We start from the raw sequence: 21,985 nt of genomic DNA, 5'->3' as shown, positions 1-21,985 counted from the left end.
GCTTCGGGGTAATATTAAGGCAACAGTAACTCAAATAAATCCTTTTTACAATCAACATATGCAGAAGAGCATCTCTGACTGCACATTACATTGAACATTGAGTCACACTGGGCTACAAGTTGGAAACTGAGGTTACGGTTTGATCATGGGTTCACCAAAATTGGACAACAGAAGATCATTTAAGCATGGGTCCTGCCTGCCTTGTATCAGGCTGGAGGCGGTAGAGGTGGGAGATAGTTTCTTGGTACACTTTGGGCCCTTTTAGTATTAACTGATCATCATTTAAAAATTCACAGGCTGCCTGACTATTGTTATTGAGTAAGGTGAAATTTTTCTCTATTAGTCACAACTTGCGACCTCTGAACTCTGACCTCCTGCTGGGCCTGCAGCTCCTCCAGTCGTCTTCTCAGCTCTGCGTTCTCCTGCTCCGCTCCCAGCAGCCGCAGCGTCGAAGCCTCGCCCACTTCCACGCTCAGGGGCTTCTGATCTGAGGCGCAGAGAGGAGGAAATAAAGAATAAAACAAGAAAAAGAAGAACAGAAGGAGGGAGTGAGGCAGATAGGTGGAGGAAAGAAACAGAGAAAAAGAGAAATGGATATATGAGCTCAGTTACTGTTGATTAATAACCTGTGGGTAAGTATTACGTCAAAATATTTTCTCTTATCAGTTAATTAGCATGTCTTAAATGACAAGGTGCAGAGAGGCGGGTGCTCTGACCAATCACTTCACTCAGCTCCTCGTCGGACTCCAGCTCTGATTGGAGGAAACGCTGCGGAAGTGCAACAACCGGAGCAAGGACACCGCCCCCGCTGCTGCTGTGCCTCAGGTCAGCCTCGAGGCTCATGTTCATCTCCAGCAGTTCATCAACTCGCTGCCTCTCAGTGTCCCGCTCCTAAGCACACATACACACACATGAGCAAGAGACTTCAATGGTCCTCCACACAACATGCATGGGGTTCTCTCATGAAATGCAACCTTTCTGTCAAAAAAAGAAAATATTAGAACAATCTGCAATCTTCAGTTCAATTAAGAGCTCATTTGTACGGGATGGACAGAAATGCAAAAACTCCACCCACCGCTTCCACTTCCATGATTCTCTGACGCAGCACAAGATTGTCCCTCTCCAGCTCACGTAGGGAGGAGCAACGCGCCCGAGCGTCCGCCAGCTGCTCTTCTAGAAGCGTTTTGGTTTCCTGCAGTGCTGCGCACAGCTGCTGCTGCTCCTGCAGGGGGCACCAAACAGAGATGATTGAAACAACACGATGACGTGCTCACGGTTTTCGTTTCATGTATTCTGTCAAGTCTGGGGTTTTTTCTGAAGCAACTTCCTCTAATCTGTCATATCTATCAATGCTTTGCTCCCATTCAGTTCTCTACTGTCACTTAAGTGCACAAAGCAACTTTAAATGGTTTTAGCTGTCAGCTGAATGTATTTTCTATATAATTTTCCCTTATTATACAGTTCACAGTAACAGACAAGTCTTGCTGAGGGAGTCAGAGAGGCTGACGTACAGCTGAGAAGCAAACTGCAGACATTGCAAGTACCAAAATATGATCTCCAACTGTGATTGTAGCTTAAGAGTTGGCAGTTTGTCTTGTAATCGGAAGGTTGCCGGTTCAAGCTCCAGCTTGGACAGTTTCGGTCGTTGTGTCCTTGGGCAAGACACTTCACCTACCGCCTACTGGTGTTGGCCAGAGGGGCCGATGGCGCGATATGGCAGCCTCCCTTCTGTCAGGGCAGCTGTGGCTACAACTGTAGCTGCCTCCACCAGTGTGTGAATGTGAGAGTGAATGAATAGTGGAATTATACATCGCTTTGACGTTCTCAAAAAGCGCTATATAAATGCAATCCATTATTATTATTTTGGAGCTTGTATCCGGCTACTTTAGTACTTTTAGTACTCAGTCTGATGCTCTCCAATGTTAGAGTTGTAAACTGTTGTAAATTATGACATTTATATTTTATTATGTTTTTGTTAGGCTGTATTAAGTGAATTTAAACCCAGAGTATCAGCTTGTTAATAACAGGAAACAGCAAGTTATTACAATCTAATTACCAAAGTAGTAGCCTAGTAATTACCTTGTAACAGCAGTGGTTATAACTGATGTATATTATATTGAATATTATGTAACTGTGTACTAAACAGGCCACATAAGCAAGACCAATTAGTATAGTAATATAATTTAAAAAAATATTCATTTTTATATCCTCATACTCACAGTAGTTACTTCATAAAAAATAAGGTAATACTGATTAATATCTAAATCCACGTTACTAACCTATTAAAGCAAAACTGAAAAAGCAGACAACATGGTGATAAAATATATCTTTCAAAATGAAGGAAAATAAAATATAATATAATACTAAGTCACATTTTTAAGATTTGTTTTAGACTTTCTGTGTTTTTAGTGAGACAAGTTAGCAGTTTAACAAGAGTATAAAAAGCCACAAGGTGTTAAACCAGAAATAATCACACGCAAACCTCTCTATATGTCTTACTGGTCCTTTTGTGGCCAACTCGGTGTAATTTTTAGCAGAATCCACACTTACTCAGATCGCTGCAAACAACTTGTGAGTACGATGTTGACACTACTGATAAAAAATGCAAATAAAACCCAACATGTAATGAAACTAATTTGACCTTCCAAACGGATTTTTATTTCTTTACACGTAAACATTCAGCACCTTTTCCTCCCGATTCTTTACAGCCGCACAACAGTTCATTTTGAATTTCTGGAAACGAGTTCTCGGCGACACACAACATTAGAAAAAAGCACCCTTCCGGCTAACATGAGCAGTCACACTGATATTGAATTTAAGCAGGATGACTCAAAAATGACAGGGAAGGTGACGGTGAGGACACTGCAAAGTGTTTCACAAGGATATGAGCACATTTTTTTTTGCCCTGAACAGTTATAGTACCTCGGAATAAATCTCATTTGGGTGTAAAAGTTCCAATAACTGTAGCTGCTCTTTGTCAATGAAGCAGCTCCAGGCGGTAAATCCCAATGACATCACACAATATAATCTCATTCTCCGGCTTTGAGCTTTAGAGTTGTTCGTACTCACTCTTGATTGAAACCCTCAGGGCCGTGTGAGGGAATATATGGCTTTTGAGATTAAGTGGTACTTCTTTTAAAAAATAATAGCTACTCAAAGAGAAAGATTTAAAAAGGGATCTTCTTGACGTGACCTTCGCTAGTAATTTTTATATGAGGGTCTTTGTCAAGCTCGTGTGTGTGTGTATCAAAGCAATGTGAAAATGACTTTTGTCTTCCCTGCATAACATTTTTTTTAAACTATGTATTTTGTAGTGGAGATGTAGCTGTGTTGCTTGATTTCTCTATGGTGTGAGATGTGTGCTTGGTGTGTGTGTGTGTACCTTCAGTTGAGTGCGTGTGAGCTCCAGGCTGCGCAATCTGTGTTTACAGCTTTGAAGCTCGGTCTGGAGCTGCTCGGACCGTGCAGCTCGCTCTCGGGCACAGTCCAGCTCATCCCGCAGTGCACGCATGCCCCTCACATCACCCTGCAGAGAACGGTTCTGCATGCGCGCAGACACACACACACACCCAGAGACACAGATACATTCATACACCAGCTGGGATGAGGTCAAAGAAGGTTGTGAACAGATCTGGAATGCAGTAAAGCAAATGTTGACAAAGTCTGATACATAATGGAGGAAATGTGTGCGTGTATACAATCCTGAAATGTACTCACAAGGATAGAAAAAAATTGAAAAGACTCATATGGAAAAGAGCAAGAGCTTTAACTTGCATGTATTATAGTTTCAACTAACATTTGCATGTCTTCTGCTATTATTTGCAATGAAAGTGGTCGAATTAACTGTGAATCGCGTAAGCAATATGCTGTGTGATATCAATGCAGAAAAGGTCATGTGTAGAAATAACTGGCATGCAATAAGTCTCTTGATACTTATATAATTCAAAAGCTGAATAACTGATTTATATTTGGGCATTTTTTACACACAGCATGTAACTTCATTTAAATTACTGGAGAAATTACTCACATACTTATATTTAAGATACCCCTAATGTCCACTGTCATTATTTAAACATCATTCTAAGGTACTATTCTGGAGGACTGGCAAGAGGTAGCCAGTTACCCATCTGTAAAACAGACGTTATTCCCACATACACATTAATCATTTAACAGAAAAATCACCTATTTAAATTGTAATTATCTTGAGCATTATCAACAACGCTTATGGCAAGGTGCTGCAGTGCTTAGCACTTTCACCTCACAGCAAGAAGCTTCCTGCTTTGAATTCACCAGCAGGCAGGAGCACTTTCTGTGTGGGCTTTGCATGTTTTCCATGTGCTTATGAGGGTTTTCTCTGGGTACTCCGGCTTCCTCCCACAGTCCAAACACATGCATGTTAGGTTAACTGAATAAAGAGCGGTATGACTGTGTGGTTCATTGTGGCTTGTAGTCTAAAACCCATTGATTTGTCACTAAGATGAGAAAAGTAAAAATCCAACAACTCAAGTAATATTTTTTTAAATGAACATTGACTTTAAAAATTATATCATAGATGAGTCCTTACAGTGCACTTCTATATGTAAGACATATCTGCATAAGTAAATGACAATGACAAATGAAGAATGACAGTGATGTATGGAGTACACTTAGCACTGTGACAATGGAAAATGAAACTAAATGACTCGTCAGTGAGGGAACATTAAGACTGTATATGTATGATCATACCTGTAGTTTTGTTATGAGTCTAAACTTTCAAGTTCAGCTGAGACAGTAACAGCCACCTCTTTCAGGTCAAAGTGTATTTGAATGGAAAGAGCACAATCTAATGCACGGCCTAATGCCGGGCTCACACTGTGCGATTTTTGGCCCGTTTTGAGCCGATTTTTGAGTCGTGCGACGTGCATTGTGTAGTATATGTGGGGTAACGAGAAGCGATTAACACCTCACGACCAGCTCCCGATCATCAATCGCTTGGTCGTGAGGGTGTCACCGTAGTTTCTCACACTGCGCACGCGCAAACACAAATATCAGCGAAAAAGACGGCGCAGCACGGCGGTGCAGCGTGTGATCTGGACACAAGCGATGGAGGAACTTGTAGAACTTTGGAAAGCTCATCCGAGCCTTTTCGATGTGGCCTCACAAAATTATCACGACCACAACAACCGTGAAAATAGTTGGATAGACATTGCTGCTCAATCACAGCTGCCTGATCAGTGTTTTTCATTAGCAATTTAGCAAAGTTGATGGCGGTGGTGTGCGTGTCTGTGTGAGTGAAAGACAGAGCGGGAGAGCGAGCGACAGAATTTCTGTTATAACCTTCATTTTATGGACGCACAGTGTGAGCACTCAGGTCGCATCAGAGCATCGGGTCGTATAGTGTGAGACCCTGCATCGTGACCTATGAACTTCTATTTTTTTTTTCTGAAAGAAGGGGAGAAAGAAAGAGGGAAAGAAAAACAGCTGAGAAGAGGGACAGGGGAGAAGGGCAAAAAACAAAAACCAACAGAATAAGCAGAAAAAAAAAAATACATATATCGATCACCTGGATCACCTGTTGAGAAAGAAAAAAGAAAACAAGCAGAAGAAAACGAGAGTAATAGAATAAACAACATCACAATGATATATGGGAATATGACCGTAAATACTAAATATTAAACATTATTGTGCAGCACGAAAGATCGACAGCACAGTGTGCTTTGAGGTAGGAGCCAAAAAGGGTGTAGTTTGTGTGTGTGATCACCCGTGTGTACACCTGTGAGCATGGACGCGCTTGTTTTTTAAAAGGTTCCTTCATGTAATGATCTGCTAGAGGGTGTGGAGGGCCACTACCCCGTCCTCCAGGGCATGAAGCAGGTATGGAGGAGATCAAAACTCCAGACATCCAGAGGACCAAGGAAGACCAACAGAGGGGCAGCCGCGCCACTGTCCCAGAAAGAGCTGAGGAGAGTCCCAGATGACCTATGAACTTCTAACCCCTGCGAGTCAATCGTACAGTTTGAGCAGGAGCTGAATCGCGCGACTGAAAAAACCGCACAGTGTGAGACCGGCATAAGAAAGATGTTTTTATTCAAGATCCAAATGGTTTTGGGTGATTCTGCACTATTATGATTAGGCCCAGTGAGCAATAGTCTAGCTGTTGTCAAATTAGTAATGCTGTATGTGTGGTAAAGGAACAAAACAAAGCAAAACAAAAAAGAAAGAGAAGAAGAAGTCTGCATGAGATGTGCTGACCTCTATTCCATGTCTGTACCTCTTTTTGAAGCTTCTGAAGCTGTTCCTCCATGGTCTCAATCTCCTGCTTGTAATCCAGTATCTGATCACCTTTATCTTCCCTAGAAAACATATCAGCATCGCAAATGCAATTACACAGTTTTTCCAAAGGCTTTTTCTTTTCTTTTGACTTGTATCTGTGATAAAGTGGCAGATAGAAATATAATTAGAGTAGAAAACGCTGTAATATTCTAAAACTGTACAGGCGTTTAATAAGCTGTGTGTGCTGGATTACACCTGTGAGCATCTCATCTGATCCCGATTCATTGCTCAGGTTTGCAAATAATTTTCTCTGTCTTGACACTGACCTTTGTCACAACCTTTTAAGAATTGTCCTGACTTTTATCATCTCGAGCACACGCTGCACGCTCACGCAAACACACAGACTCACAGTTGTTGTTTAAGCCGGCGCAGTTTGGCCTTGCTGTCTGCCAGCTGGAGTAGCAGACCTTGGGATGACTCCTCATTGCGGCCAACCAAGTGGCCCGTCGTGGAATCAGACTGGGCCTCCCGCTCCCGACACAGCTCTGCTATCCTCTGGGAAGAAGAGGGAGAGAAAGATCAATGATGGATGTGGAAAAGGATACAAAGAACAGCTGAAAAGAAAGACGTGGGTTGAGGACTAAAGGCTCAGAAACACATTTCTGAGGATCTGTGAAGGTGAAAACAGTGAGCCGCACATGGCAACTAAATAAGTATGTGCTTCAGTAGATGCTAGCAAAGGTAAGATACTAGTGTTTTGCTGTGTATGCACTCTTTTTTTACAGAGGAAGGAGCTTGGGCTGCTGTGATGTCTTCAGATGTTTTAGACTGTTTGACGCTTTGTGATGTATAATTTAAGTCAGATCAGTGTAGCAGCAGAAAATTCACACAAGGGTTAAATGTAGCAGGTAGCTTTGCAAAGAGGGTGTATTTTAAAAACATTAATGCAGAATGACCTTTTTATTCCTGTAATTTTGCAAACCAGCACAGCAACAGAACATTCTGATCTTCAGATCGCAGTATTCACATAAAGGAGAGCACAGTGGGACAGGGTTTTATTAGGGCCGATTTAAATCTGTGGAATTTATTAGAAACAAAATTTAAGATCTTACGTTACTTTGATCTCATATTAAGGTTGTAGGAAATGCCTTTTAATCCACTAGAAGCTTAAGACAGATCTCAGTTAAATATCACTGGATTCAAGGATTGAGAATGTGTTTGAGATCAGAAGGCAGGAACATGAAGTGGAATCAGAGGTGCATTTAGAAAGGACTGTGGGGTCTTTGCTATTTCAAAGAAGCAAAGTTACTACGCTCCTTACACTAGTTTTTTTTTTTTTAAATACGGTAGTCTGTTATCTCCAGCCTAACAGCACGCATTTCATTTTCCAATTTATTGTTACTTAAATCACATTAAAACCTTTGACCACAATGCCATTTCAATCCCACTGCGCACTAACGTTTTATGAATTTTAATTAGTTCTTAGGGCGGTTCAGGAGAGATTTCCCTGATACCACCTTTTGTTGGTTAAAAAGCAGAATTATTACAACTGTAGGAGGTAATCCATAGCTACAAAATGTCTGGGCGGCATCTGGTGTGAAATGTTGATGCGACTTGAAACAATGAAGGAACTGATTCACTTGCGGAAACTGATTTAGTTAATTAACTTTTAATTTCTTCAGGAAAACACATTTTCAATTTCCTTCTTGTCACGTCGGCGTGATTGAAAACATCATAAATGTCCAATTTTTTCATTTTCATTCATTACAGTTCTCCAGCAAAGAATCAAACAACGGACAGTGATGGTAAATTCACTTTAAGGCACAATAACGCTCACACTATGAAGTCCATACTCCCACCGCTTCCATCTGTCTGCACAGTTGAAGAGAGCAAAAGTGATGCAGTTCTTTCCAATCAGCTATTATAGTCGTTATTAATTTATGTCTTATTTGCTCATTTGCCCACTTGCCTAGATTTAGATGAGCTGCTCAGCACTATTATGTCTGGTGTATGTAGCTACCACCAGCTGCCAGTTAGCCTAGAATAGCCCACAGAAACAGGAAGAACCGATGGCCTGACTCAGCTAAGGGGTTAAAAAATTGACCTACTTATCTCTTACTCGTTATCGTGTTTCATTATCAGAATAAAGGTTCTATACAACTCTTCCAAGCTACCTCCCAGTGCACGATCGAATAAATGCTCAACTTTAGGTAACCTTGGTACTAGTTACACCTTTTTAATGTAAACTGCAAACTGCCCCCAAACTAGAAATCTTAGAGCTCAATTATCTGATCTGTTTTCTGATTTTTGTGACTACCGTACTCGTTCCTTGTTCACTGCGTTGTTCTGTCGCGTCTGTCTGGATATCATGCTCTTCTGAAAGTTTCTTGGTTCCCTTTTTGTTGAAAGAAAACATTAATCACAATCAGACTTCCTGTTTAAATTAAAAATGACGGTAGGCTTTGTGCTAGAATCATTTCGGGATGTGCTGCTTTGCAACTTCAGGAAATCACAGATAATTTCAAAGGTGCTGGTGAGAAGAATTAGTTATATTTATATTATAACAGACTGTTTCATTCCCCATGAGTTTCTATTTAGCCTAACAGCTACTGGCTTCTTGAGATTGGTATCAATGCTGTCATTTATCTTTTGGTTAAAACAACAGAGTGTCAAGTGTCAAGCTATTTCTTTAAGGCTTTGTGTATTGCATACCTCCAACTGTGTGTCTCTCTGTGCCAGCAGGCTTTGGATCTGTTTGGCCATGGAGCTAAACACCAGCTGCAAGTCTGCACCTTCAGTCTCCACTAGCTCCTCCCACTGAAGTGGCAGCACCACACGAGGATCCTGAGTTACCTGCAACGAGGACCATTTTTTAGGCCTCTATGACAAGATCAATACACATCTGGGACACCTGACACAAAACAGCCCGGGCACTGCGAGCGCTGTGTGAATACCAAGCATTTGTGTACAACGAAAAGGAAAAGAAAAATAAATTCTCACACGTCTATATGTGAAAGCTGTAGAAAAAATGCACTAAAAAAATTCACTAGTGCACGCAAAGCTAGTGATCATGTTGACAGGTTTAAAAATCTCCTCGGGTGTAAGCCATAGAGAAGGAAAGCAGGGGGTGCATCCATTCACACAGAAAGAGCACCTCTCACCTCTGTGATTTGTTAGGCTGAAAAACCTGGGGAGAAAAAGGCTGGGAGGCAGCATGCTGTTACTGTAATTCAGTCACGCTGCTATGCGAAATGTTGTTTTTGTAATTCCAGCAATTATTCATGGGGGGGTGTTTTTTAAAAGAGGCAATTTAGCCTTTCTGCCTTATTGGAGCGGATGGTGGACAGTGACAGGAAAAAAGATGAAGGAGAGACAATGATGTGACAGAGGGGGGGGGACTGGAGAGGTGGACATGGGAGGTGGAGGATCCAGCTTACAGTGGCAGCAAGGGGCACCCAGAGGTCCTTAAAAGGCTGCCAACAGAATGACAAGTAGCTCATTTTCACAACTCAGTTGAAGCACAAGGAGAAGGTATAACCGTTTCATTCTGTCTGCCAGACAATGAAGGGACTCTTTGCTTAATCATGTTTGGGAACAAAAATCCTCCAAGAATTTCTTGTTCTTTTTTAAAGAGTGAGGGATTTGGTTTGATTAATTCTGCACTTACTTACCTGCTGAATACAACCGGCAATGCCAGCCTGGGTTTCAATGTCCAGGGACTGGATCTGCTGAATGAAGGTTTCCTTATTCTCGCACTGTAGACACAGGAAGAGATGGAGTCAGGTGTGCATGCTCGATCAAAATACCAAAAACTGTGTTCATGGGTATTCCTGGAATTGGCCATGAGGGACGCTTATTAGAAAACAGCAGGGCAGTCTTTGGGTGGAGGACTCCTGGACGACTGTCCTTAGACTCAGACATTTTGTAAACTTGCACTGTTGAGCGGTCGGGCAAGATTATCACGCCACTTTAACGTGAAGCCTGAAATTGGCTCTCGTACAAGGTTGCCAGGGTAACACAATACAAGGCTAAGATTGATGCCAGCGGAAACTCTAATGAAACAAAAAAAAAAAAAACTAATAGTATTTGAGCGCAATGATCCTGAGCTGAAATTAGAAAAGGAAATTAATCAAGTTCCTCTGGAATGAGTTTATACAAAATAGTACACAACAATCTGTCGTATTTTATCTTTTCCTAGAAGAATGTTTCCTTCAGGCCTTTCTGGTAAAGTTTAAACAACAAATCTGTGTAGTTAGCACCGAAAATATGAGAAAAATTAGTCCAAAGAGTTCAAGGTGTGCAGATATGCACATTACTTTGAACTGATTTTGGAGGAAAGAACATGTAAAGTAAAGTGAAATTTATTGTGTCTGTCCTCCCTCTTTGTTTTTAAGTAACATGCACAATGCTGCTGTGGTCAGCTTTGACCAAAGCATGACGGTCATATGAGCGTGTGATCACCTGCACTGCACTTCCTAGTAAGAGTAGCAGCAGTCGCCTGAGCTCCTCCACGGCTGCCTCTGAGGACACAGAAATAACTGTCATCATCATCATTATCATCATCATCTTCACCCCCCCCAGCACCCTTCTCCTTATCATTATCACCTTAATGTGCTTCACAGATAGCTGAGATATAGACTCGAACATAAAGTATAATTACTTTCTTCCTGCTGAGAGAGATTGGCACTGATAGGATCGTGTTGTTATCTTTATACCTGTTAGGGGGTCCTGGCCCAGAATGGCAACATTTGGGAGAGACATGAGTATCAACTGCTGCAAGTCTTCCTGAAAAGGAAAGAAATGGAAAGAGTTCAGCACATACACACACACACACATACACAAAAACACCTCAAGTAATCACCTGGAACGTCCTGTTCTTCTGCCCTCAGTTAGCCGAGATAAACAAAAGCGCAGGAACTTTCCACCAGTCGGCTCTGATTTGTTGTGTAAACAAATAAGAGATCCCTGATAAAACTGCATTGTTTTGCTCTTACAGGCTGGTAAGATTTTGTACAATTTTAGTTTAATATATTTCACAGCATCTTGTTCTCTACTTATTCTCAATGTGTTATAGAAGAAAAACAATATGATGATAGCAGTGAATAAGAAACCTGCAGCTAAACCACTTAACACTACTGGCAACTACTGCTGACCTTTTGGGTATAACATATGGGTAATGTGGGTGATGTGACAGCAATGCAGACGCACTGACATAATCTCAAAAATCACAAGTGACGTCATAAACAACCAGAACAAATTACTTGGAGCGAATCAATCCAATTATTAGTACTTCCAACAAACCTGACTGGCACATGATCATAGCCATTATTCATTCACTTCAGCTTGTAACAGATATATTAGTATTAGTATTTACTCAGGAAGTCTTAAGTATAATAAGTGTATATAAACATTTTTTTGTCAAAACTGACTTTTAACAGATTTAAGGAACCATCTCCTGAGTGGATCTGCTATGACAGGACGAAACCAAATAGGTCCAGATCAATCACCGGAAACCGTTTACTGCTGGAAGCAGCTGCTTGTCTACATTTAGCAAAATCTTTATTACACAGACATGTTCAATTTCTTTGTAGGAAAAAAATCTAATCAGCCAATTACATGGAAGCAATTCAGTATATTTAGAGATGTAGACATGGCCAGAGAGGACCTTCTGAATTTCAAACCGAGCAGCAGAATGGGCTGATCTGAATATCCACAATTATCCTGCCTTGTATGAACAGTTCAGGCTGGTGGTGCCGTAATAGTGTGGAGAATTTTTTCATGTTCCCTGTAGTCAAATGGCGCCTACAGTTACCAGACCTCAATCAGATCTCAATCAGCTGCGCAGCTGACAACTCTGCAGCAACTGTGTGACGCTGTCATGTCAGTATGAACCAAAATCTCTCAAAGATGTTTTCAGCACCTTGTTGAATCTATGCCACAAAGAATTAAGGCAGCTATGGAGGTAATAGGGGATCCAACCCAATACTGATAAGGTGTACCTAATGAAGTGACAACTGAATGTACTTTCAAGAGAAATTTCAATCATTTTGAGTTGCTTTAATAAGAAGACAGCTTGGTTGGTTTTCTTGTTAACAACAATTCTGATCACAGAGTGTTAATAATCAATTTTTAGAAGGTTTTTTTTCCAAAATATTTGTTTAATGTGTGTCCTTATTGTCTAGGAGATTATCTAAGATTAACTACAATTCAACTGATCAAAGCTGGACTTTTGTTGCATGTTGTCATATTTCCTCTGCACTGTTTTTTATTTATTTATGTATTTTTATTTCTCCACTGCCAAAAAGGGAAAACATTCCTAAAAAAAGACAACATCTTTTCATTGCTGTCTTGATTATCTCAGCTGAGGGACTGTGCATCTTACAGAAAACCATTTCAAATTTTGAATTCACTAAAGCCATTAAATCTCTGGCTCATCATTTTGGACATTTCCTGCATGGTCCAAAGTATTTTTAATGCTTTTCAAATTCAGGAGATTCGGGACGAGCAGAAGGCCCACCAACACTGTGTTCATCTTGTTTCAGCGAGTCGTAATTTCTGCTTTGAGCTCTTGGACAAATCCCCTGGCAGACTCAAATGACGCTGAATCAAGCTGGACCACAGACGCCTCAGACATTTCCCGTCCAGAAACCTGGCTTCTCTGGCAGCAGAAAGAAATATCTGTCATGTGACCCCACAGCGCCTCCCTCCTCCTACGTTGCCATCCAGTGCATCACTAGTGTAGAGGGTAACCATTGCTGTTACTTTGCCACTTAATTTAGTTGGTCTTAAACTTAAGAAAAAGAGAAAAAAAAGAGGAGAACAACTTCACCGTTAATTAAAAACATTTCTGTCAGAGAGCCACACGCTGTTGCTGGCTAGCTCCTTTCCCAACTGCTCAGAAAGCCTGTTCACAACCTCCTCACATCCATCAGCGCAAAATCACAAGAGTACAGATGTAAGTCACAATTACAGCTCTCTCAGCTGCTTACTGTAATCTATAAACTGTATGGGGAGAAAGGCAGGGACTCCCTTGAGCAACTGGCATGTGCAGCAAACCTTATGTTTCTGCTCCTTCAGGGCGTTCAGGATATTAGCCACAGTAGCTCTGAGTTGGTCTTCGTGCAGCTCGTGGCTGATGAAGCCAAACAGACTTCTGCAGGAGATTAGCCAGACTGATAATTATATAGAAGCTCCTTGTTGTTGTTGGCACAGTAATGTCTTTGCACGGGCAACTCCCTGCCGGGCAGTACGGCCAAGATACATACTGGGTTGTATTTGCTTGAATGCCTCCTGTACTTTATTTCATACATTATTATTTATAATGCAATACAAAAGAAAGAGGTCAAGAATATGAAAAATGTGCAGAGATTTCCAGGGCAGTCACACTCAAAGTTAATTTCTTAAGGAAGTAGATTTTTCCACTAAAGCTAACGCCCCAAACAAAAGGAATTAGCTATATGGAGCAGTTCTGAAACTGGGATAAAAGCATTCATCACACTGCTGGCTGCAGTTAAGAAGAGAATTAAGTTCCATCTGTAAGATCTTTTTCAAATCCTGCCTTTTTATTGTATGTTGTTTGGATTGGTGTTGGCTATAATTTTTGCCACAGACTTGCTTTTATTTATTTTTCCCCCTAATTTTAATTTTTTTGGCTTTATGCAAAAACAGATTAGTAGAGACATCATAATTTGGATGTTCGGCAGCCGTAAAAATGTCACGGTTTACCAAGGAGAGAGATCTTTAAAATGTGGAGGGTCAATAAATTAGTAGTCAAGAGAAATTAACATTTAAAATCCCATTAACAGAAAGCTGGAGAGCAAGTGTCTCATTCAGTGGCAGTAAATGGAGTTTAAAAGAAAGAGAGAAGAAGAATAGATTAAGAAAGACATAGGAGAACAGAATACAGTCAGCTAGAGTATAATACATTAGCATATTTAATGAAATTAAACCGGTAGAATAGAGCAGGATACATGTAGCATAGCACTCATAAATTTTACAGTAGGTTATATGAGTCCATACAGTAGACGTGCACAGCCTTCACTCCCCCCCCCACCACCACCCCCACCCCCGTGTCGTCAACACAAATAACTCCGTTTCTATAGAAGACAAGCTGAGGTCACAGCAGATATCAAGCCCTGCCAAGCTGCACACTGTTTCTGTGGCTTAAGCCCTCCACACTCTTGCCATTGTATTGCACGCACTCTCTCACATAAACACACAGGCAGCATTAAGCAGCATAAAAAAATATTATAATAATTCAGTGAGAAGTAAAGCTGTGACTGATGTGGAACTAAATGTCTGCAGAGACACTGGAGCCTATTCTGAGCACACCTGCTGAAATTCTAGTGCAACGTCGGCTGATGCGAGCTTCTCAATTATTTGGCAGTGTTGCTGTGCTGCTAGGTGCTTTCAAGGGACATTAGTGATTCACTGAAAATTAGGAAGCGAAACCTCGTAGACTCGTGTTCTTCTGTTGTCTGACGAGCAAAACAGTGCATGTTCAGTCCACCTGACTCGTACTTCGGGATGGTTTCCTCGCTCAGAGCAGTAGCTTTCTGAATCATCCTCCGGGGGGTTGGAGGAATTGTGTCATTTCCTCAAATGCCAACGGCGCATGTGAATGCACATTATGAAATGCATGATACTGTGGGCTATTTGATAGATTCTCAGTCTCCTTCCTTCCTCAACCTCTAACCACAGCAGCAGCTAAAAAATGCAGCTCGCCACTCCTCCACTTTTTCTCACCCCATTTGCCTGATAATAAGCAAGGACACGTCGACTGTGGATGGAATATTCTCTGTTTCATCTTTTCTCTTGTGCTAATATGCTGCCTCCCTGTGCATACACTTCAAATTTTCCACAATACTCCCAAGCAATATATTGCTAGTGTTAAGAGTGATAGTTGAGCCTCATCTTGTCCTCTGTTTTTACTACCTCGCAGCTAGAAAACTGCTTCTCCGGCCCTCTGCCATCACCCTGTTTCCCTCGCCATTTGTGCGGCTGCGAGTCATGTTTTAGAAAGATATTCCAGCGCTTTCACAAGACCTTTTTTCTCGTAATGAGAAGCTGGGAGTCATTTTAGTCCATCCACAAAATAAGCCATCACACTAGTGTTTATGAAAACTTTTTTTGTTCTTGAAATTCTAGAGGAATGATTGGGGCCATTCAAGATAGGAGCTGGACCATTTACAAATGACCGTGCAGCCTGTATCACTGTGTCACACGTTTGCCTCGCTATCTCGGTGTAATGACTTGTCCTGCTGCTGAGATATTAATGCCACAGTTTGACAAGGTATCAAACCACCCAATTAAGCTTTGTTGAAGCATGTAGCTACAGAGATGAAACTTCCAGAAAAACAACTCAAAGAATTAGTTTTTGGGAAAAACATGTATTTATTTTCTTGCTGAGAGTCAGATGAGGCGATCGATACTGCTTTCATGTCTGCTTGCTAAAAGCTGCCGGGGTAAAGTTAGCACCAGAGTAGCATAGCATGAAAGAAAACAAGGTAAAGGTGAAAAAAGAAAGTACCAGCTCGTTAACTGACATATTCGATTTTCTTAATCCCTATGTGAACACTGTTGCTTAGCTGGATGCTGGACTTTGAAAGCTTTATACAGCAAAAATAAGTATGTGTTAGTAAACTTAAATTGCAGCAAAGACAGGTTTCCAGCCACTGTGATGAGCTCAGCTAACCAACAGCTGCTTTATTGCATCAAACTATCTTGCAATCAAAGTTGTTGCAATCATACATGCAACAACTACCTATTCAAACACAAACACGTTTAGAGTTAAGGTTCCTGGTTTTATAGCACATGTGATAGCACTGTTTTGGTGCTTATTCATAAAGAACCTAAGATTGCAAAATAAAAATAAATTCATACCGTTTCACAGCAAATGTCTTTTTTAGGCATTTACAGTTGCAAATCTTCTAACATTTTACCAGTTTAGATGAACTTTTATGCAACATTAGGAGGCTATACCATCCAGCTGCATCATCAGCATTTTGCAGTCAAGCTTCTGCTGACCCGAGGCTTCCGCTAACACCTGAGGGAAATACCTGGTGCTCTAGATGTTAAATGCTCAGCTATGTTCACTGCCGAGTCTCTAACTGTGCCTGCTGTTTGAAGTTGAGCAGGTAGCGTATAAAGCCAGTTTATTAAAGCTTTCTGGCTGAAATCAGGTTCCTGTTGCCTCTGAAAACAGGCTAATAAAAGCACAGTGAAGCAGAACGGTAAAGCTGTAGTAACAACGGGCGAAGAGACACTGTAGCTCGAGCGGCAGACGACGAACCTCACGGGGGTTCAGCACTGCAAGTGCTCATTTTTACATTGCAAGGAGCTGTTTGCTTTGTGGCAACACAGCAGCAACTAATGAGCCAATATTTGAACAGTTTTGTCCAGATAATTATGTCCAGAGCTTCACGGAGAAGACCACGCGATGCAGGTGTGGGGTTTGCTTTTGCTTTCTGAATACTGTGCAAAAAGTATTCATCTGTCCAAGTTCTAAAATATAAAAAGTGCACAAAATGCAGTTACATAAAAATATGAGCTAAAAACGAAACTGTAGTTGCCCTGATAGCTTTTAAAAAGTTCTTTCTTTATCACAGCCATGCCTGAATGGACTATACCGTTAATGGGTTTCTTCTTGTTATAGTGGGAATGTAAAGCTCAGGAGAAGTCCTGTGCAGGCTCTGTTGCCTTTCAGTACATTGCCCTGATTTCCGTCTTGATGATTTGATCTAACAGAATCTCCACCAACCTCCCCTCATCCCCACCCCCCTCTCTCACCACCATCACCCTCCCCTACCTGGTAGAAGGCTCGCAGGTGTCGATTTAAAATAGAAAAATTCTGGACTCTCAGCATGTGGTCATCTCTCTCGCTGTTGTACAGCCGCTCCACCTTGGGGTTTGGATCTCTGGGTGGATACACACAAAAAAAAACCACACACACACAATTACACACAGTGGTTTACACACTGCAGCTTGATCAAACAGCCCAGCAACATTTCTCTCCAGATGAGAAATTCTTATGCAACAGTGCATTTAAGCAGAGTGAATAAAATTTTAATGAGGTCTGAGAAGCAGGCAGTGAGAATCCACATGCAATTATTTGTTGAAATAATGTGGCTTAGGTCGGGCCAAATTAATCAGCCATTGAGCAAATCCTGCCTAAGATCTTGTCTTGCCAGTTAATAGACAAAAGGTTTTCTCCTGCTGAAACTTGAACACGAAGATAAGGGAATCAGTGGAGATGGCTTATAGGATGGCATGATTATAATTTGCTAGAAATTTCAGAACATTGTGCTTTAACACACACACACTGCAAAACAACATGAGGTTATGAAACCGAGTGTGATAAATGTTACATCACTTTCCATGCAAAAGAAAAAGAACAATACCGAGTGTTAGCACCTCTCTGATGCTGTGCTGTGGCACACCATAAAGCATAAGGGAAAATGTTTACCAGTTAGCATGATAGGGTTCTTAAATTACCATCAAACACAAAGTGAGGGTTGGTATTTTGGGAGATATCTGCGCATAAATCAAAGAAAAACTACAAAGTGGATGCGAAAAGTGATGGTGCCGCATTAAATATCACAAAATTAAGACTCACTCGAGTTTCTGTCCCTTGAGTCATGCTGTCAGTTAAACCAAGCTGAAGTGTTTTAGTGCACAACATTAAACTGAGGGAATTATCTGCCTTTATTTAATAGCTGTATGGATGTAAAAGGGCTGGATGCAAATACCACACTGCCAATACGTCCCAGTGGTCACTCAAAACACTGCGACAAAAGAAATAATCTACAGCCCTTTAATTATTCTCCTGTTGCCCTATTATATATTAATATAGTGTCCTCCTATTACTCTTTCTATTATTAATGTGACTGTTTATTTGTTTAAGTGACATCATTACAACGTATGAACTGTGTGGCCACGACCCAGAAGGAAACCAGGACATTAAAAAAGCTTCTGCAGTTCATGCACAGTGCAAGAACCATTATAGAAGCAGGCAAGACTTCCAGGCATACAGATAAAGGTGTTGTTGATTTTTTTCCAGTTGTCAGTAATGTTACTGCAACAAAAATCCATCCATCCAAACAGGCATTTTCTCCATATTTTAAAAGGAGAGGTGTAAAATTATTGGCGGGACACAGCTGCTCACAAGGTCCCTTTGCACCCTTTTATTATCCCACACACTGTCCATCACCTTAACTCACTTCACTTAAGTTACATAAGCATCTCAATCACCAGGCCACCAGGGTGCCCAATTTCAGTGCTTTTTAATGGCTTTCACTCAAAAAGCAAAAAAAAAAAGCTGCCATGGAGTTTAAGCAAAGAATGGGTTGTGTGTACATTTCAGCGTTTAAGATTGCCAATAAAAGCCACAGGCACTTTTTTTGCAACTAATTGCAAGTAGAACGGTTTATATTTTCCATTTACAAAGGAGAACTTTTATTATTTTACATTTATATTATTACATTTAAAAGCAGACTGACTGGGTAAAGTTTGCAAAAGTTTATCAAGTTATCTTTTCCCCCTCTCTAATAGTCACGTTTATTGCAGTGTCCACGGCCAGGAAGCGGTGAAAGTGAGAAAATGTTGATGAATCTTACATGACCCTCATGACCTCGTTGAGGAAAATCCCATTGGTCAGCCTCAGGTAGCGGTCTCGGGCGCTCTGCGAAACAGAGTTCACTTCCATGTACTGGCTGTAGTGAGGTGCACCGTCCTCACTCTCTACCATATTCTCAAACAGCAGCACCTATGAGAGACAGATAGAGATGATCTTGTGTGGCGACCAAAGACAAGGAAGAACCGGCACAGGAGCAGAAAATAGACACAGAGATGGGCTAAGGGAAAATGTTCACACAGGAAGTCACTTGAGTTTGTGCACCTGTCCGAACAGGTGGGATCTGTGCGCTCACACTGGGAAGCACTTCACAGCGACAGCCAGCCAAGCAGGACTGCAGCCAAGGTTTCTCTCTCGCGCGCTTCTAAGACGACTTGTGCCAATGCAAACTGCAATATAATGAGTTTTATTCCCACCTGCACCTTCTAAAAACTGCACAGTAGGTAAACAAAGTAACGAGCCAGAGTTGGTCTCAGCTGATGAGGTGATACAGAGGAGACTGAGATGCGGAGGATAACAACTGGGTTGGGTGGCAGGGGATCCCTTCAGGGTGAAAAATCTCATGTTAGTGAAAAAATGACCTGCTGAAGTGCCCTCAAGAAAAAAAACAAACCTCTTCCAAGTCCTGTTGAACCTCACATCTGACCAGCCCCCTCTTTGGAAAGGGGAAACAACAGCCAATGAGAACATCCCTATAAGACTTAGTGATCACATCATCCCAGCAGAGATTATTAACCAGAAGGGGGAGACTCGACTTGCCATGTGGAAAACCCGGCTGGGAATTCAGTGTGTTACAGCTGTAGTTGGTTTAAGAGAGAGCATACTCTATGACTATTTTGAAATCAGAAGCAGCCCAAGGACACGGAAGTGTCAAAGCTGGGAGAGAAAAAGTTGGTTATTAAGAGTCGAGGGAAGCTGCCAAAAGGAGAAGTGTTTGCTTTTCTGTACACAACAGAAAAAAAGGCAGGGTCGAGGCTGTTTGTGTTATTTATTCAAGTTTTATATGTAATCTGACGAACGGAACTGGAAAACAGACTGGTCTAAAAAAATTCACAAGCTTTCTGACTTGAAATTATACAGACTTTACTACAGAGTTGGTCACCGGCTAAGTCGGATTTTGTAATTTTTCCACACCGTTTTCCACCCTCCTGTTTTATTCTCACCTCTGCGCCTCTATAAATGATGACCTTTTCTCTAACTCAAAGTGATAAATGATAAATGACGTACCCATTGCGCCAACGCACTTTCCATGAATTCCTCTATTATCTCCTTAATGTTGGACTCCATTGTTGTGGCACGAGGGCTGTGAAACACTACAGAAGACAGCTAATTAAAGAATATCACCAACGCGGTGTATGTAATGAATCAGAGACAGAGAATCCATCTTGCGTCAAGTGAAGTAGTTTGACATTTGTGCGGCCCTTCCTCCCCTCCCTCTACCTCGTTTGCTGTCTCTTCCTCTCTGACTGCGTGTGTCAGTTAGTTTCATTGCAAAACCACACCGGAATTTTTCAAAACGCACATGTTGAGGGGTTGTTGTGTTTTTTTAAACACAAACTCAAAACTTCACACAACACACACAAACACGGAAATATTTTTCTTGAGTGCCGCAAAACACTAGAGTGCAAAAAAGAGACATTGTAACTTCGCAGAGGTGAAATATTAGGCCTATTTCCTCCTCTGTGTATTTATGTGCACATTTACCTTAAATGTGTGTTTTTACGCCATTATTTGCCTCAGTATCGCCTTGTTTTGACCTTAGACATGACATGTTGATCTAGTGTGTGTTAAAAATGAGAAGGCTTCCATTTGAAGTTGTCAGAGGTTTAGTGTCTCTAACGTTCACCATGCGTTCAGCTGCGCTCCAAGCACTGTGCAATAGTGACCTCTGGTGCTTCAAAAGGAAAGTTCATGCTTTCACATATTATTAATTACATCATCAAAGGGGAAGTGAGCTTCCTTACTTTGAGCTAGCTGCTGTGTATAATGCATTGCAGTATTTTCCGTTCTATAGCTGGCTAAACCTGCGGCTTCATCTGTCAAGGCTTTGATGGCGGAGTGCAAGTAAATGGACAGGGGCGTTCCTAGGATGTTTTAGGTGGGTTGATCGAACGCAGAGCAGGGTGGGACCACAGGAAATCAATATTTTTAAGCAGAAAATGAAACCATTAGTGCAGAAAACACGTGGCACAACTTTCAGGTCCATGTCCAGCCCTGTGTTCTACTTATTATGTGATTTATTACGTGAAAAGTGCTGCACAAGAATTTACATAACTTTTTTCTTTCTTTCTTTCTTTTTACTGGATATTTGTTTTGCAAAGTGGAAAAACAGTAACTTAACTAAAAGTTAAGTAAAAACGTCCCTATTAGAAATTATATGCTGTATACTGTATAATGTTCTCATTATGTCTACTCTTCAGATTCATGTAAATACTAGATATAAATGTTTGTTTCTTAAATGCTGCAGCTCGATGTGATTTTAATTACTTGTGTATTGCTGATCAATAACAGTAGCATGCTCAATAATCCAGGTAAGAAAATTGCAGAAAGCTCATTCTGTTCATCTGGACGTTGCCTTTTCAGGAGGAGAAACATTTCGTCAGTTATTCTAGTGAGTTCTGATCTTTCCTTATAAGGCTGGGGAAGGCAGGCAGCTGAGACTTAAATAGAGCAGAAGCAGAAAGTTTCACAACATAGAAAATACATAGAAATACTACTTCTGTAAAGTACTTGAGTAAATGTACTAAGTTACATTCCCATTGATCCTATCCATGCATCTCATCTGATGGTGGTGGGCGTTGTAGGACTTATAATACTCTAGTGCTTTTTCAGTTCTTTATTTATAAAGTGTCTGTTAAAATGATGGTGGTTGACTTTTTTTGTTTGTTTCTTTATGTTTTATCATTATTCCCTGAAGTGGCTGTTACATTTTCGAACTCAAGCTGTATTTGTCAACGACACAAGATTTAGCCTGCTATAAAGAAGAGTGATGATTTGTTGTTCTTATTGTGCAATGCTTTATCAAAGCGTGACATGGAGAGTGGATGTGCATAATAGTAGATTCTTTCTGGGTTTTGCACATAGGCTTCAAAAAAAGATACC

At 41.1% G+C, this 21,985-nt stretch overlaps 1 protein-coding gene across 2 annotated transcripts in view; it reads right to left on the bottom strand.

Annotated features, from left to right (window-relative positions):
- The window catches only part of ccdc88b (coiled-coil and HOOK domain protein 88B), a 64,308-nt gene extending 43,436 nt beyond the window's left edge, over positions 1-20,872 (bottom strand). Inside the window, exons 1-13 of one of the 2 annotated variants that reach the window (XM_085172394.1) lie at positions 20,111-20,872; positions 18,867-19,015; positions 17,060-17,168; positions 10,968-11,037; positions 10,714-10,772; positions 9,924-10,007; positions 8,965-9,105; positions 6,662-6,807; positions 6,251-6,332; positions 3,383-3,541; positions 1,076-1,222; positions 717-891; positions 372-487 (exon numbers count right to left, since the gene is read on the bottom strand). In XM_085172394.1, the coding sequence (XP_085028520.1) occupies positions 372-487; positions 717-891; positions 1,076-1,222; positions 3,383-3,541; positions 6,251-6,332; positions 6,662-6,807; positions 8,965-9,105; positions 9,924-10,007; positions 10,714-10,772; positions 10,968-11,037; positions 17,060-17,168; positions 18,867-19,015; positions 20,111-20,170 (1,497 nt within the window). In that variant the 5' untranslated portion in view covers positions 20,171-20,872. Of the gene's footprint in view, positions 1-371; positions 488-716; positions 892-1,075; positions 1,223-3,382; positions 5,399-5,958; positions 6,128-6,250; positions 6,333-6,661; positions 6,808-8,964; positions 9,106-9,923; positions 10,008-10,713; positions 10,773-10,967; positions 11,038-17,059; positions 17,169-18,866; positions 19,016-20,110 lie in introns of those variants that run through there. The other variant, XM_085172400.1, reaches the window with a different exon arrangement.
- Between the last annotated feature and the right edge of the window lie 1,113 nt (positions 20,873-21,985).

This window comes from Neolamprologus multifasciatus, chromosome 2 (genome assembly GCF_963576455.1).
Source record: "Neolamprologus multifasciatus chromosome 2, fNeoMul1.2, whole genome shotgun sequence".
Classification (NCBI taxonomy): Eukaryota; Metazoa; Chordata; class Actinopteri; order Cichliformes; family Cichlidae; genus Neolamprologus; species Neolamprologus multifasciatus.
This window is presented reverse-complemented; position numbering and strand designations above follow the sequence as displayed.